Source organism: Electrona antarctica (assembly GCF_951216825.1).
Source record: "Electrona antarctica genome assembly, chromosome: 6".
Taxonomy (NCBI): Eukaryota; Metazoa; Chordata; class Actinopteri; order Myctophiformes; family Myctophidae; genus Electrona; species Electrona antarctica.
The window spans coordinates 52,190,749-52,207,474 of record NC_136811.1 but is presented as its reverse complement, the minus strand read 5'-3'; the positions used below and the strand labels follow the sequence as shown (position 1 = coordinate 52,207,474).

At 43.2% G+C, this 16,726-nt stretch overlaps 3 protein-coding genes across 4 annotated transcripts in view; all 3 read right to left on the bottom strand.

The window, feature by feature from the left end:
* LOC306925145 (scavenger receptor cysteine-rich domain-containing group B protein-like) overlaps positions 1-16,726 on the bottom strand; it is a gene marked incomplete at its 3' end in the record, with an annotated part of 797,673 nt that overhangs the window by 575,695 nt on the left and 205,252 nt on the right. The gene's annotated exons all lie outside the window — the stretch shown is intronic.
* LOC306924488 (ictacalcin-like) lies at positions 235-2,711 on the bottom strand. The gene is made up of 3 exons (XM_079503010.1): positions 2,562-2,711; positions 1,643-1,809; positions 235-452 (listed from the first exon to the last, which is right to left on the bottom strand). Exons 2-3 carry the CDS (start codon positions 1,805-1,807, stop codon positions 309-311), a joined length of 309 nt encoding a protein of 102 aa, XP_079359136.1. The 5' UTR covers positions 1,808-1,809; positions 2,562-2,711; the 3' UTR covers positions 235-308.
* LOC306924761 (protein S100-P-like) lies at positions 7,565-13,170 on the bottom strand. Of its 2 annotated transcripts, none has more exons than XM_079503396.1 (3): positions 13,021-13,170; positions 11,788-11,942; positions 7,565-7,781 (listed from the first exon to the last, which is right to left on the bottom strand). In XM_079503396.1, the coding sequence occupies exons 2-3, from the start codon at positions 11,938-11,940 to the stop codon at positions 7,653-7,655; spliced, it is 282 nt and encodes a 93-aa protein (XP_079359522.1). In that variant the 5' UTR covers positions 11,941-11,942; positions 13,021-13,170; the 3' UTR covers positions 7,565-7,652. The 2 variants fall into 2 exon arrangements, with proteins under 2 accessions (XP_079359522.1, XP_079359521.1); XM_079503395.1 differs by lacking the exon at positions 13,021-13,170 and adding an exon at positions 12,725-12,912.

The following is a 16,726-nucleotide window of genomic DNA, read 5'->3' as shown; positions in this document are numbered from 1 at the left end:
GTTGAAAAAAAATCTAAAGTTGTCCTTTAAGTCTACACAATTATTTTTGATCGTTTGCCTGTTATCTGCTACCTACAGCATGAGTGGACAAAATCATATCCAACGAACAACAACAAACACATCTCATCAATTGGTGGTCCGTGGCTCAAACGCCAAATATTCATTTGACCTTATTATGAAAAGGGTTGAAAACCACTGTAATATGAGCGTTTGAGAACAGTGAAGCAAACAAGATTGTATCAACAATGTTTATTTGTGTTATGAAATGACATGGTTACACCGTTTTATTTTTTCCCCCCCGACCCAACTCATGTGTTTTCTCCATGAGTCAGCCCTTGGATCAGCATGGTCAGTGTCGCTGTGAAGGCCATGAACTCCGGGAAAGAGATGGTTCCGTTCTTGTCCGCATCCAACTGGTTGAAGAACTCGTCTACATTTGCCTTGTCACTGGCCTATATAGACAGGAGGGGGGAGCAATTTAGGCATTTTGCAGATGCCCTTATTTCAGAGCAATACACAGTAAGGGAGGACAACACCTCAATGCATAGATAGTCATCTGAGATTATAAGGAAAGCCATCAGTTCAACAGTAGACTATATAAAAATAAACTCTGCACATGAAAACATTAAACGCTAGGATGCCAGGTCAAAAAACATGGCAGTGGTGACTAAGGGCCGATTCATACTCCTATTTTACCGCTGTTTCGGCGCTACTGACATTTTCAGTAGCACCGAAGAGCCGACTTTAGGACGGTACCCGCCCCCGAACCTCAAATGACGTCACATTGTAGGCTCTACAGAGCCGAACAGACTTTTATTCGGCTCTAAAATAAGAGTATTAATCGGCCATAAGTACTCAATAGCCTAAATTTTGAATACCAGAGAAGAGGCAAGAATTCTGAAAATTGCAGATCTTATATTACACTTTACTCGTAAGTAGGCCTACATTTACAATACAGGACATTATTGATTACTTTACATAATGCGGCAATATGCAGCTTTCCGTATACCCCAGACTTGAAGCCATTTTTACCGCTGAGCTAGTAGAGCCTGCCTGGTCGCTCAGGTCAAAATAATGAGCAGGGAGGCCAAACCAAAACACCCAAAATGTATTTAGTTAGACATACAGCTCACAAAATTGCATTTTACTCATTAAAAACTACTTAAGTGCCACCTTAAGTAAAACCAATGCTGAAGACTTCTTCCATCATTGCACCTGTGACATTCCTGTGACATTTTTTGATGAATTGAACAAGGCCTCTTGTAAACAAGTGTAATGCTTAATTGGGTTGTCCACTCAGTTAACAGTCTTTGTATTGAGTTTGTGCTTGAAATGTACTGTAATTCTGCAAACTGTTAATAAATATTTCAAGCAATCTGTAAAGGCTCTTCAACCAGTCCTCACTATCCCTCCATCACTTTAGTTTTTGTTGACAAATTGTCAATGGATTTAGTCACCATTACTAAGTCCTCACTTAGTATTCTTCAGTGGAAACATTAGGTCATTTATTGTTTTTCCTTCCATCATAGTGCTAGTCAGCTAAATTAGCACTGGCCAAAAGTAAAGCAAACGTTTTAAGTAAACACTCACGCCAAATTAGCACTATAGTCAAAAGTAAGGGAACATTTAAGTGAACACTCACACTGGTGAATTCTCCCAGCTCGGCCTTGAGCAGGTCACTGAGCTCTCCCTTGCTGAGTGAGCCGGCGACGGCGTCACCATCCTTCTTGGCGTACTTATCAAACACGTCGATCACCAGGATCATGGCCTTGGCCAGCTGAGGAACCTCCTGACATAATCCTGACATGGCTGTGGACAGAGGGCATAGGTCAAACATTAGAAGCAACACTGGTGTTAGAAGCAACAATTGTGCCTTAAGAGCACACATAACAGGAGGGCAGCCACTCTGTGAAATGTCATCCCACACTGCCATCTAGTGGCAGTGTGGGATTAATATACTGGTTAGAGTTCTCAAATTCTGCCCGAACCCGACGTTTTCAAGCCACCCTGAGCTTAAACTGTATGCCAATTATTAGGGCCTGGCTTCGGGGTAAAAAAAACCAACAAATAAAAATAAGTATTTATATATTGTAAAGTTGATGCTCACTGGGATTTCACCTTTACTCTGAGATAGAATTTTGAAATTCTGGCCCGATCCGACATTTTAGGGCCAGGTCAGGCCAAAGATGTATGCTAATTAGTCAGGCCAGGCCTCAGACTGGCCCAGTTAGGGCCCAGCCTTAATTTCCAGGCCCGTTGAGAACTCCAATACCAGTACACAGGATTTTTCAACCTTATTCTTCACAAACACTATATGCACAGCTGTCCTACTGTCCAGCTCTCCTAAACTGTCTCCCTTTCAGCTGTCTTACTGTCTGTCTCACCTACAACCGTCTCCCTCTCAGCTGTCCTATAAAGTCTGTATGCAGCTCTGGTTAGCAGCTAGCACATGGACACCAGTATATCAAGAATATTAGGACCAGTGAACCAGATGTATTATACATACAATTATAAGGTAACTTCAACAAATCATACATAACAAATGATAAATCAGTACTTACTCAAAGAACACAGTAAACATACAAATAAATATAACAGGATAAAACTGTACGGATGCCTCTCAAAGAATTGCACCAAGTGAGTGCCTTTTGAAGGCCTTCTGCAATCTGTGCAGGTGTGTTCCACTCTACTCTCCTCAACTCAGTGCAGGTGTGTTGTAGTACCTCTGCTTTGTCACAAGATGGAGGACTTTCCTAATATTTGGTGTGAAGTATAGACCAATTATTTGTTTACAAACATTGGGACTGGGCGCACGGGTGACTGTTTCATGTAATCAATTCCCAACAGATCTCCAAACCTGTTGTTTTGGGGAGCGCTGGTTTCAGTCCATTCAACCTCCTCTTGTGAGTTGGCTAGTGAGATGCACCCTACGAGACATTTATACTTCAAAGCCCAACAGTGTTGCGCACAGAGAACAGCTGATATACAAGCTCACATCGCATCGCATCGCGGGCGACTGTGGCTCAGGAGGTAGAGCAGGTCGTCCAATGATCCATGGGTCGGCGGTTCGAATCCCGGCTCCTCCTGTCTACATGTCGAAGTGTCCTTGGGCAAGACACTGAACCCCAAATTGCTCCCGATGTGCTGGTTGGTACCTTGCATGGCTTCCGCCGCAATCGGTGTATGAATGTGTGTGTGAATGGGTGAATGTAATGCACAATCTATGTAAAGCGCCTTGGATAAAGGCGCTATATAAATGCACCATTTACCATTTACCAAATGCACCATTTATCGCAGATGCGACTGTTGTGAGCGTAGAGGTCTGCGTGCGCGACACCATCGCGGGACGAAGCATACATTATACTTGATGGACTGCAGGTGCGCGTGCAGCCGTGCACAAATAGGCTCTGCACTGCAGCCGTGTTCATGAGCGCACCTCCCGTTCTTATGACAGCGACTGGAGGTGTGGTTTTGAGGACAACTGTTTTGAATTGCTATTATTGTTCAAACACAACAGAAACCAAGGATTATATATTTCGAGGGCGAGAGATCACAATAAAAATCACACCCGTGTGAACTGAGTGGTGTAAGATCTGTCTGACGTAATGAAATCATGTCTGACGTAATGAAATCACACCCGGGTGTGATTTCATTAACTGGCTTTTTTGTGCAGAAAAAATGAGCATGGTTGCTATGTTCACCCTGTTCACCCGGGTGTGATTTCATTACGTCATTACAACAGGGTGAACATAGCAATCATGCTCATTTTTTCTGCACAAAAAAGCCAGTTGTAGGAGTGGTTTACACCACTCAAAAATCCTAATCATTCTTCCTCCACACTGGGAGAAAAACAGCATCTGAAAGTTTGATGGGGAATTTTTTACACAGTGCAGTTAGAACTTTTCCATTGCATCTTAAAGTGGTGTTCTTCTGCTGCCTTTATGCGCGCGCATTCCGTTTCTTATCAGTGTGACGTCGTCTGATAAGGCGTCTATAGTAGCCTATGTCCAAAATGAACCCAAAACTACTATGACTCACCCTTTCAATGGAAATTGTACAATCTCTACAACCCGGTTATACTCCCAAAAACCCATTTTAATGATATGATTATATCTGCATGTACAATTCCACTGGAGAGAGGTTGGAGAGAGGTTAAAACCAGTGGTGGAAAGTAACATTTACTTTAGTACTGTACATCTAGGCCTGACTCACAACAGACTGATGTATAGCTGATGCATGAGACTTATTTACTGATGCAAGCTCGCAATTCATTTCCAATGGGAGTCACATGGTTTGACACAACATTTTTGTTGTATGAGGGGGAGGGGGGCAGTCGAAACACAGCCGAAAGCCATACAACACAAATGTTGTGTCAAACCATGTGACTTCCATTGGAAATGCATTGGGGCAAGATGTAAACAAACCCTTTCATACATCTAAGCATGCACATCTAGCATGCATCAATGTTGTATGCTAGATGCGAAGGTGTGAGTCAGGCCTTAGTAACTAAAACTAAACCAAAATGAATAGTCCCAAACTATTATAACCTTGACATAGATCAGGGGTCCTCAATGTTTTTTTGCAGTCCAGGGAGTCCCAACTTCATAGTGTTGCAGATTAAGCTTTTTCATAGATTCCATAGATGGCTTCATAGACTTGTTTGACAGCACTATCAATGTGTAAATTAATGGTTTTGTTTGTGTATGATTAACCCCTTAAACCCTCTTTGTAAACTTAAATTTGAATCTCTGCGGTACTTGGTACTCTGGCTTTTGAAATTACGTCATAATGCCAATTCTATAGACGTTTAATGTTTGTTAGGACACCTTTAAGGCTCAACAATACAAATGCATTTACGGCTGTTATCAAACTAAACCTGGGCTTCCATAACACCTCAACAGTGACAAAGGCTGATCACATCCATGCCACGTATATACGCCCCATTGATGACAATATTAGTTCAAAGGTAGCCCAGACCAAGTATTATTAGTTCAAAGGTAGCCCAGACCAAGTATTGACTGCATACATTAATATACTTTTCGGATGGTCGACGACATTTCTCGTTTTAATAAAAAAAGTGGTCTCGTAAAATATTCTAATTTGTTGATAGGATTTGATTTTCATGAGCTGTACGCCATAATCAAGGTAAATAATCACACCCGTGTGAACTGAGTGGTGTAATATAGCCTGTCTGACGTAATGAAATCATGTCTGACGTAATGAAATCACACCCGGGTGAACAGGGTGAACATAGCAACCATGCTCATTTTTGAGTGGTGTAAACCACTCCTACAACTGGCTTTGTTAGTGCAGAAAAAATGAGCATGGTTGCTATGTTCACCCTGTTCACCCGGGTGTGATTTCATTACGTCAGACATGATTTTTGAGTGGTGTAAACCACTCCTACAACTGGCTTTGTTAGTCTATTGAAACTGGCTTTGTTAGTCTGTGCAGAAAAAATGAGCATGGTTGCTATGTTCACCCTGTTCACCCGGGTGTGATTTCATTACGTCAGACATGATTTCATTACGTCAGACAGGCTATATTACACCACTCAGTTCACACGGGTGTGATTTTTTCTGCACAGACTAACAAAGCCAGTTGTAGGAGTGGTTTACACCACTCAAAAATCATGTCTGACGTAATGAAATCACACCCGGGTGAACAGGGTGAACATAGCAACCATGCTCATTTTTTATGCACTAACAAAGCCAGTTGTAGGAGTGGTTTACACCACTCAAAAAAAGGGTATGCACAATGAATTGAGAATATATGAAAGTTTCACTTTTTGAATTATATTAGGGAAAAAGTTGAACTTTTACACAATATTCATGTTCATTGAGATGGAGCCGTACAGTATGTGACCAAATGGGGCTCTATGTGAACACACACACACACGACAGTTGACAACATTGCTGCAGTATAGAGCGTCGCAGTCCCGCCTCCTACCCTGTACCAGGAAATGAAACAAATAGAAAGAAGAAAAAAACGGCAGGTTACAACACTTTTTTTGTTGTTTTTCTTCTTTGTAATTATTTGTTTGGTCCAAAATATTGTTTGTGTTGTCATGAGTTGTCACGACTCGAGTTGGCTTTGTCCGCGGCGTAACCGTCTTTAAATAAATACTTTAAGAAATGTCTATGGGAAAAATGCATTGGGTTTCATTTCCTGGTCCAGGGCAAGGACAGTCTAAGAAGGATGAGACGCGAAGACCGTACGGGCGACGCCATGTTGCTTTGGAAGGAAAGAAACATGCGCAATGGGCTATATGCAGCCAACACTTCCGCCTTCAGCTTCCTTGGTCTCAACTGCGCATGTTTCTTTCCTTCCAAAGCAACATGGCGTCGCCCATACGGTCTTCGCGTCTCGTCCTTCTTAGACTGTCCTTGGTCCAGGGTAGGAGGCGGGACTGCGACGCTCTATAATAGGACACCCATCCTGAGGCCTCCTCCTATGGTAGAACGGCCTAATAAGCTGTCCTTTATTCAGCCAATCAGTGAGACTGAGTGACATGCTGGATGTTCCTTCTCTGAACCAATCAGTGAGACTGAGTGACATGCCGGATGTTCCTTCTCTGAACCAATCAGTGAGACTGAGTGACATGCTGGATGTTCTTTCTCTGAACCAGGCGCGTCTCATAGCAAATGGCTCATGCAACTACATTATATATTTTACCAATAGGACAAATGACATACCTGTACTATATGAAATATGCAGAACATTGTTTAACACAAGTAATAAAATTGAAAGGTACAATGAATTCTTTACTCTAGATTATAGGCACAGATACATGTACTCGTCAATTCTAAAAGAGAAATCTTTAATTTGTGTGTAAAATGAAACCAAATGTATTATGGGATCAATTTGGTTATACGTTACACACTCAAGAGTTAAGTTAGCTGCCTTAACTTTAGTTTTTCTCAACCAAGGTTCATGTTTTAGGTTAGAGAGTACATTCTCATTTGCTGCTTTTTTTCGGGCATTAGAGCATGGGGCTAAATGTTTTTAATAGAGATTTATTTTTGTATTATTTACTAGTCCTAGACCCCAGGAAATTACATCTGGCCACAACAGATCACAGGACCTACTGAATGTGTCGAACTGACATATTGAGCCTATGACAGTGTGGATTCCCCCAGTAGGCTACCTTCACATTCAGTAGATCCTGTGAGCTTTTGTGGCCAGATATAATTTATTGAGTCTAGGACTATAGTAAATAAGAGAATCGCTATAACAGCTAAAATCCCTAAAATGAAAGAAAGCAGCAAATTAAAATAGTAACTCATCTTTTACTTTCTCTAATAACCTAAAACATGAACCTTGGTTGAAAAAAAAATCTAAAGTTGTCCTTTAAGTCTACACAATTATTTGTGATCGTTTGCCTGTTATCTGCTACCTACAGCATGAGTGGACAAAATCATATCCAACGAACAACAACAAACACATCTCATCAATTGGTGGTCCGTGGCTCAAACGCCAAATATTCATTTGACCTTATTATGAAAAGGGTTGAAAACCACTGTAATATGAGGGTTTGAGAACAGTGAAGCAAACAAGATTGTATCAACAATGTTTATTTGTGTTATGAAATGACATGGTTACACCGTTTTATTTTTTTCCCCCCGCCCCAACTCATGTGTTTTCTTTTCATTTCATATCATTTTCTTCATGGCCGCTGTGATGGCCGCTGTGAAGACCATGAACTCCGGGAAAGAGATGGTTCTGTTCTTGTCCGCATCCAACTGGTTGAAGAACTCGTCTACCTTTGCCTTGTCACTGGCCTATATAGACAGGAGGGGGGAGCAATTTAGGCATTTTGCAGATGCTCTTATTTCAGAGCAATACACAGTAAGGGAGGACAACACCTCAAATGCATAGATAGTCATCTGAGATTATAAGGAAAGCCATCAGTTCAACAGTAGACTATATAAAAATAAACTCTGCACATGAAAACATTAAATGCTAGGATGCCAGGTCAAAAAACATGGCAGTGGTGACTAAGGGCCGATTCATACTCCTATTTTACCGCTGTTTCGGCGCTGTAGTGCCGAAATGATTTCGGCTCGTCAGACATTTTCAGTAGCACCGAAGAGCCGACTTTAGGACGGTACCCGCCCCCGAACCTCAAATGACGTCACATTGTAGGCTCTACAGAGCCGAACCGACTTTTATTCGGCTCTAAAATAAGTATGAATCGGCCCTAAGTACTCAATAGCCTACATTTTGAATACCAGAGAAGAGGCAAGAATTCTGAAAATTGCAGATCTTATATTACACTTTACTCGTAAGTAGGCCTACATTTACAATACAGGACATTATTGATTACTTTACATAAAGCGGCAATATGCAGCTTTTTCCGTTCTACCCCAGACTTGAAGCCATTTTTACCGCTGAGCTAGTAGAGCCTGCCTGGTCGCTCAGGTCAAAATAATGAGCAGGGAGGCCAAACCAAAACACCCAAAATGTATTTAGATAGACATACAGCTCACAAAATTGCATTTTACTCATTAAAAACTACTTAAGTGCCACCTTAAGTAAAACCAATGCTGAAGACTTCTTCCATCATTGCACCTGTGACATTCCTGTGACATTTTTTGATGAATTGAACAAGGCCTCTTGTAAACAAGTGTAATGCTTAATTGGGTCGTCCACTCACAGTTAACAGTCTTTGTATTGAGTTTGTGCTTGAAATTTACTGTAATTCTGCAAACTGCTAATAAATATTTCAAGCAATCTGTAAAGGCTCTTCAACCAGTCCTCACTATCCCTCCATCACTTTAGTTTTTGTTGACAAATTGTCAATGGATTTAGTCACTGTAACGAAGACTCTGACTAGGACGTTGGGCTATATGTATATGTATATGTATATATATATATATATATATATATATATTTGGGCCCGAGCCGACCTAGTGCTGATATCGATAGATATGGTAGAACCATATATGGATAGAACCATATATGGATAGATCTAACTGGCTTAGTCATCGTGACAAGCCTGGTCGGAGAATATATAGAGGGTCGGCTTCAGGGAGAAGGCAGAAGTCCAAGCATCCTGGTTTAAGTTCTAACCGGACACCACTGCGGGGGTCCTAGCCTAAGTAATCAGCAATACAGCCTTGAGCTATTTTATATGGTCCTTCGGAAGCACGGATTAGGGCTTACCGCAGTAACGGGATGCTGAAGTCTTCCAGACACATACGAACCAAGGTATCTGGCTTTACAACCCATATACCTTGAGTAGCCAACCCCTGACTCAGTGGCAAGATTCTAACCAGATGGTAACCCAGTTGCTGCCAGAGTCTGAACACTCTGGCAGTCCTGGCTGCTCCGCAGGTGAGCAGCAGTATCTCGAAGTTGTGAGATCCACTCTGTTGCCGCCAGAGCATGAACGCTCTGGCGGTCCTGGCTGCTCCTTAGGTGAGCAGCAGCGTCTCGAAGCTGTGAGATCCACTCTGTTGCCGCCAGAGCATGAACGCTCGGGCGGTCCTGGCTGCTCCTTAGGTGAGCAGCAGCGTCTCGAAGCTGTGAGACCCACCCAGTTGTCGCTGTCAGAGCACGAACGCTCTGTCGGTCCTGGCTGCTCCGTAGGTGAGCAGCAGTGTCTCGAAGCTGTGAGACCCACCCGGTTACCAGAATCTGGATGCCAGAATCTCGGTGCCGTGAGACCTCCCCGGCCCTTAAGAGTCAGAGAGCACTGGTGATGTGCAGGAAAGAGAGAGCACTGTTGATGTGCAGGAAAGAGAGAGCACTGGTGATGTGCAGAGCACTGGTGATGTGCAGGAGAGAGAGAGCACTGGTGATGTGCAGGAGAGAGAGAGCAACCATTGACAGGGAACGCCCTTAATGGGTGGCATGTGATTTGATCTTGAGGTTTTTATGACCCACCGTAACATCAAAGGAAGAAAGCGCGAAGCTTGGACGCCCTCAATGGGGTGGCTTGAATGGCTGACGTTTTCTGTTCAAGCCTCAGTATGCTTGTATTGGGGTGGCCTGAGGGGTCTACTGTTCAAGCCTTCTTGATATGGTACAGATTTCCATGGGAAATCTGGGGGTGGCAATGAATGTAACGAAGGCTTTCACCTAGAGCTTAACGAAGGCTTTCACCTAGAGCTTCATGTGTCATCGTGTAACGAAGGCTTTCACCTAGAGCTTCTAGTGGATATCATGAGAGCATTGTCTGGACAGCATGATGATGCAAGGGCATCGGAGCTATATCAACCCTCCCATAGATGTTGGAGCAGTCGGACGGCAGAGGCTTCGTTCACCGATAGGATATCGAGATGAAAGTGCAAGCTGACAGACCAGAAGTCCAGGTTCATAGGGACCGAAGTAGTCCAGCAAGGAGGCTGGACGGTCACTCTTGCAAAAATGACCATGAGCATAACCGGAGACGAACAGTCATCATGCATGGTACGGTAGTAGCACCCAATTCTGCCGATCGTACACCAAGTAACCAGCAAGACGGCAAGAAGCCGTATGTCAGTACTGTAATAGCGGCACACACCATCTTGGGGTATGCGGCAGGTTCAAACGACTGAGTTTAATGGCGAAACGAGATTTGATATGACAGATGAAGCTGTGTTATCAGCAATGGACGTCGTCATGCAGGCAAGAAACTGTAAACTACAGACTAGGAGTGAAATGTGGTGGAAGGCACCCTCTGGCTCTTCACAGTATTAATAGGAGCCGGACCCGGTTGAACCGGAGAGCAGATAAACCTTTGCGGAACCCTAGGACACCTAAGATCGAGACGGGACAGGATTTACAAGAGGAATTACCACAGCCAGCAATCTTGACTATAGCAGGAGAGTCCTTACATGTGGGCTATCCACCGCCTAAAGGGAGAAATGTCATGTTAAAGGTGTGCAAAGTTCTAATTTGCAATTGTGGCAAAGTAATGGAAGTATATGCAGTTCTGGATGATGGTTCGGGGCGAACCATTTTGTTACACACAGTTGCCAAGCAGGTCGGATTGAGGGGTCAACCTGAAGAGTTGCGTATCAGAATCATGAGAGATCTTCAAGTTTTGCACGGGGTGGCTGTATCTTCCGAGGTATCTCCTGCCGTACAGCCAAACCAAGTCAATAATATTGAGGGAGCATTGATCGCCAAATAGCTTGGATTGTGAGCATACACAGATCGTCAGAAGACTAATGGAGAGAGATTAACATCTTCGAGAGCCTCCCTTGCTGGATAACTACCAGGCCTGGCCTGTTAGAACCTAGCCGAAAGAAAGGACAATTGTCTGAGTCTTCTGGATGCGGTATAGATTTCAACGTGAAATCTGGGGTGGCTGTAACGAAGACTCTGACTAGGACGTTGGGCTATATGATATATGACATGTTTAGTATGACAATCCCTATATTTGGGCCCGAGCCGACCTAGTGCTGATATCGATAGATATGGTAGAACCATATATGGATAGAACCATATATGGATAGATCTAACTGGCTTAGTCATCGTGACAAGCCTGGTCGGAGAATATATAGAGGGTCGGCTTCAGGGAGAAGGCAGAAGTCCAAGCATCCTGGTTTAAGTTCTAACCGGACACCACTGCGGGGGTCCTAGCCTAAGTAATCAGCAATACAGCGTTGAGCTATTTTATAGTCACCATTACTTAGTCCTCACTTAGTATTCTTCAGTGGAAACATTAGGTCATTTATTGTTTTTCCTTCCATCATAGTGCTAGTCAGCTAAATTAGCACTGGCCAAAAGTAAAGAAAACATTTTAAGTAAACACTCACGCCAAATTAGCACTATAGTCAAAAGTAAGGGAACACTCACACGGAGAATTAGCTCGGCCTTGACCAGGTCACTGAACTCTCCCTTGCTGAGCGAGTCGGCGTCACCATCCTTCTTGGCGTACTTATCAAACACGTTGATCAACAGGATCATGGCCTTGGCCAGCTGAGGAACCTCCTTACATACTTCTGACATGGCTGAGGACAGAGGTCATAGGGCATAGGTCAAACATTAGAAGCAACACTGGTGTAGGCCACAATTGTGCCTTAAGAGCACACATAACACCAACAGGAGGGCAGCCGCTCTGTGAAATGTCATCAAAGTCCAGCCCACACTGCCATCTAGTGGTCCATGACAGATTCATATACTGGTTAGAGTTCTCAAATTCTGCCCGAACGCGACGTTTTCAGGCCGCCCTGAGCTTAAACTGTATGCCAATTATTAGGGCCTGGCTTCAAGGTAAAAAAAAAAAAGGAAAAAAATATATATATTGTAAAGATGCTGCTCACTGGGATTTCACCTTTACTCTGAGATAGAATTCTGAAATTCTGGCCGGATCCGACATTTTAGGGCCAGGTCAGGCCAAAGATGTATGCCAATTAGTCAGGCCGGGCCTCGGACTGGCCCAGTTAGGGCCCAGCCTTAATTTTCAGGCCCGTTGAGAACTCCAATACCGGTACACAGGATTTTTCAACCTCATTCTTCACAAACACTATATGCACAGCTGTCCTACTGTCCATCTCTCCTAAACGGTCTCCCTTTCAGCTGTCTTACTTACTGTCTGTCTCACCTACAACTGTCTCCCTCTCAGCTGTCATATAAAGTCTGTAGGCAGCTCTGGTTAGCAGCTAGCACATGGACACCAGAATATCAAGAATATTAGGACCAGTGAACCAGATGTATTATACATACAATTTTAAGGTAACTTCAACAAATCATACATCCATACATACATAACAAATGATAAATCAGTACTTACTCAAAGAACACAGTAAACATACAAATAAATATAACAGGACAAAACTGTACACATGCCTCTAAAATAATTGCACCAAGTGAGTGCCTTTTGAAGGCCTTCTGCAATCTGTGCAGGTGTGTTCCACTCTACTCTCCTCAACTCAGTGCAGGTGTGTTGTAGTGCCTCTGCTTTGTCACAAGATGGAGGACTTTCCTAACATTTGGTGTGAAGTATAGACCAATTATTTGTTTACAAACATTGGGACTGGGCGCACGGGTGACTGTTTCATGTAATCAATTCCCAACAGATCTCCAAACCTGTTGTTTTGGGGAGCGCTGGATTCAGTCCATTCAACCTCCTCTTGTGAGTTGGCTAGTGAGATGCACCCTAGGCGACATTTATACTTCAAAGCCCAACAGTGTTGCGCACAGAGAACAGCTGATATACAAGCTCAGATGGCATCGCAGATGCGACTGTTGTGAGCGTAGAGGTCTGCGTGCGCGACACCATCGCGGGACGAAGCATACATTATACTTGATGGACTGCAGGTGCGCGTGCAGCCGTACACAAATAGGCTCTGCAGCGGTGTTCATGAGCGCACCTCCCGTTCTTATGACAGCGACTGGAGGTGTGGTTTTGAGGACAACTGTTTTGAATTGCTATTATTGTTCAAACACAACAGAAACCAAGGATTATATATTTCGAGGGCGAGAGATCACAATAAAAATCCTAATCATTCTTCCTCCACACTGGGAGAAAAACAGCATCTGAAAGTTTGATGGGGCATTTTTTACACAGTGCAGTTAGAACTTTTCCATTGCATCTTAAAGTGGTGTTCTTCTGCTGCCTTTATGCGCGCGCATGCCGTTTCTTATCAGTGTGACGTCGTCTGATAAGGCGTCTATAGTATGTCCAAAATGAACCCAAAACTACTATGACTCACCCTTTCAATGGAAATTGTACAATCTCTACAACCCGGTTATACTCCCAAAAACCCATTTTAATGATATGATTATATCTGCATGTACAATTCCACTGGAGAATGGCTGTGGAGAGAGGTTAAAACCAGTGGTGGAAAGTAACATTTACTTTAGTAGCCTACTGTACATCTAGGCCTGACTCACAACAGACTGATGTATAGCTGAAGCATGAGACTTATTTACTGATGCAAGCTCGCAATAGGCCTATCTCACAGCCCACTTTCCACGCCCACTTCCGGTAAATAGTGGTGTCATTTAACATTAGCATTTACACGTTTTTTTTCTCTGGAGAATCTAAGTACATTTTCTAATGTAAAAATGTGACAGACCAATATTATTATGAAGCAAACAAGATGGTAAATCAGCTCGAACAGATAGAACAAACCTTACCTTGAGAAAACAAAAGTTGTAGACTTCTTAAATTACCTCTGTTAACATGTAGCGTCTATGGAGTGACGTCACGCTATCACCACTAACCCCGAAAGGGGGCGTATTAAGGGGGCGGGGAAATTCTGTGAGATAGGCTTATTAATTTCCAATGGGAGTCACATGGTTTGACACAACATTGTTGTTGTATGAGGGGGTGGGGGGCAGTCGAAACACAGCCGAAAGCCGTACAACACAAATGTTGTGTCAAACCATGTGACTTCCATTGGAAATGCATTGGGGCAAGATGTAAACAAACCCTTTCATACATCTAGCATGCACATCTAGCATGCATCAATGTTGTATGCTAGATGCGAAGGTGTGAGTCAGGCCTTAGTAACTAAAACTAAACCAAAATGAATAGTCCCAAACTATTATAACCTTGACATAGATCAGGGGTCCTCAATGTTTTTTTGCAGTCCAGGGAGTCCCAACTTCATAGTGTTGCAGATTAAGCTTTTTCATAGATTCCATAGATGGCTTCATAGACTTGTTTGACAGCACTATCAATGTGTAAATTAATGGTTTTGTTTGTGTATGATTAACCCCTTAAACCCTCCTTGTAAACTTAAATTTGAATCTCTGCGGTACTTGGTACTCTGGCTTTTGAAATTACGTCATAATGCCAATTCTATAGACTTTTAATGTTTGTTAGGACACCTTTAGGACTCAACAATACAAATGCATTTACGGCTGTTATCAAACTAAACCTGGGCTTCCATAACACCTCAACAGTGACAAAGGCTGATCACATCCATGCCACGTATACCCCATTGATGACAATATTAGTTCAAAGGTAGCCCAGACCAAGTATTGACTGCATACATTAAGGTAGCCCAGACCAAGTATTGACTGCATACATTAATATACTTTTCGGATGGTCGACGACATTTCTCGTTTTTTTAGTGGTTTAGTGGTAAAATATTCTAATTTGTTGATAGGATTTGATTTTCATGAGCTGTACGCCATAATCAAGGTTAAAAAAAGGTATGCACAATGAATTGAGAATATATGAAAGTTTCACTTTTTGAATTATATTAGGGAAAAAGTTGAACTTGTACACAATATTCATGTTCATTGAGATGGAGCCGTACAGTATGTGACCAAACGGCCTCTGTGTTGTAGCGGCGACCAGGAGGAGTCAGGCGCCACGGGCAGAAGGCTCCGCGACATTATGGAGACACACCGCATCCACCAAGGACCAAATGGGGCTCAATGTGAACACACACAAGGTGCTGCCACAGTTTTTAGACAGCTGGTGGATGGAAAAGAAGCTCCACCTCCGCGGAAGACTTGCGTGACGGCCAGATTCCCGGAAACGCTCTCCTCCGCGCAAGTCGTCCGCGGAGGTGGAGCTTAATTTCCATCCACCAGCTGTCTAAAAACTCGGAAAATAAGCTGCGCACAGCTTAAGACGTGCGCGGCTGTCGACCGTTTTGCGCTTAGGTGTGGAAACAGTGACACACAAGGTGCTGCCAGACTATCTAAAGAGCCGCACACGTTCTCGGCTGTGCGCAGCTTCTTTTTCCGGGTTTTTAGACAGCTGGTGAATGGAAATTAAGCTCCACCTCCGCGGACGACTTGCGCGATGGCCAGATTCCATCCACCAGCTGTCTAAAAACTCGGAAAATAAGCTGCGCACAGCTTAAGACGTGCGCGGCAGTCGACCGTTTTGCGCTTAGGTGTGGAGACACTGAGACACACACACACAAGACAGTTGACAACATTGCTGCAGTATAATAGGACACCCATCCTGAGGCCTCCTCCTATGGTAGGGCGACCTAATAAGCTGTCCTTTATTCAGCCAATCAGTGAGACTGAGTGACATGCCGGATGTTCCTTCTCTGAACCAGGCGGGTCTTTATTCAGCCAATCAGTGAGACTGAGTGACATGCCGGATGTTCCTTGTCCTTTATTCAGCCAATCAGTGAGACTGAGTGACATGCCGGATGTTCCTTGTCCTTTATTCAGCCAATCAGTGAGACTGAGTGACATGCCGGATGTTCCTTCTCTGAACCAATCAGTGAGACTGAGTGACATGCTGGATGTTCCTTTATTCAGCCAATCAGTGAGACTGAGTGACATGCCGGATGTTCCTTCTCTGAACCAATCAGTGAGACTGAGTGACATGCCGGATGTTCCTTCTCTGAACCAGGCGGGTCTCATAGCAAATGGCTCATGCAACTACATTATATATTTTACCAATAGGACAAATGACATACCTGTACTATTATGAAATATGCAGAACATTGTTTAACACAAGTAATGAAATTGAAAGGTACAATGTATTCTTTACTCTAGATTATAGGCACAGATACATTTATACTCTAGTCAATTCTAAAAGAGAAATCTTTAATTTGTGTGTAAAATGAAACCAAATGTATTATGGGATCAATTTGGTTATACGTTACACACTCAAGAGTTAAGTTAGCTGCCTTAACTTTAGTTTTTCTCAACCAAGGTTCATGTTTTAGGTTAGAGAGTAAAAGGAGTGTACATTCTCATTTGCTGCTTTTTTTCGGGCATTAGAGCATGGGGCTAAATGTTTTTAATAGAGATTTATTTTTGTATTATTTACTAGTCCTAGACCCCAGGAAATTACATCTGGCCACAACAG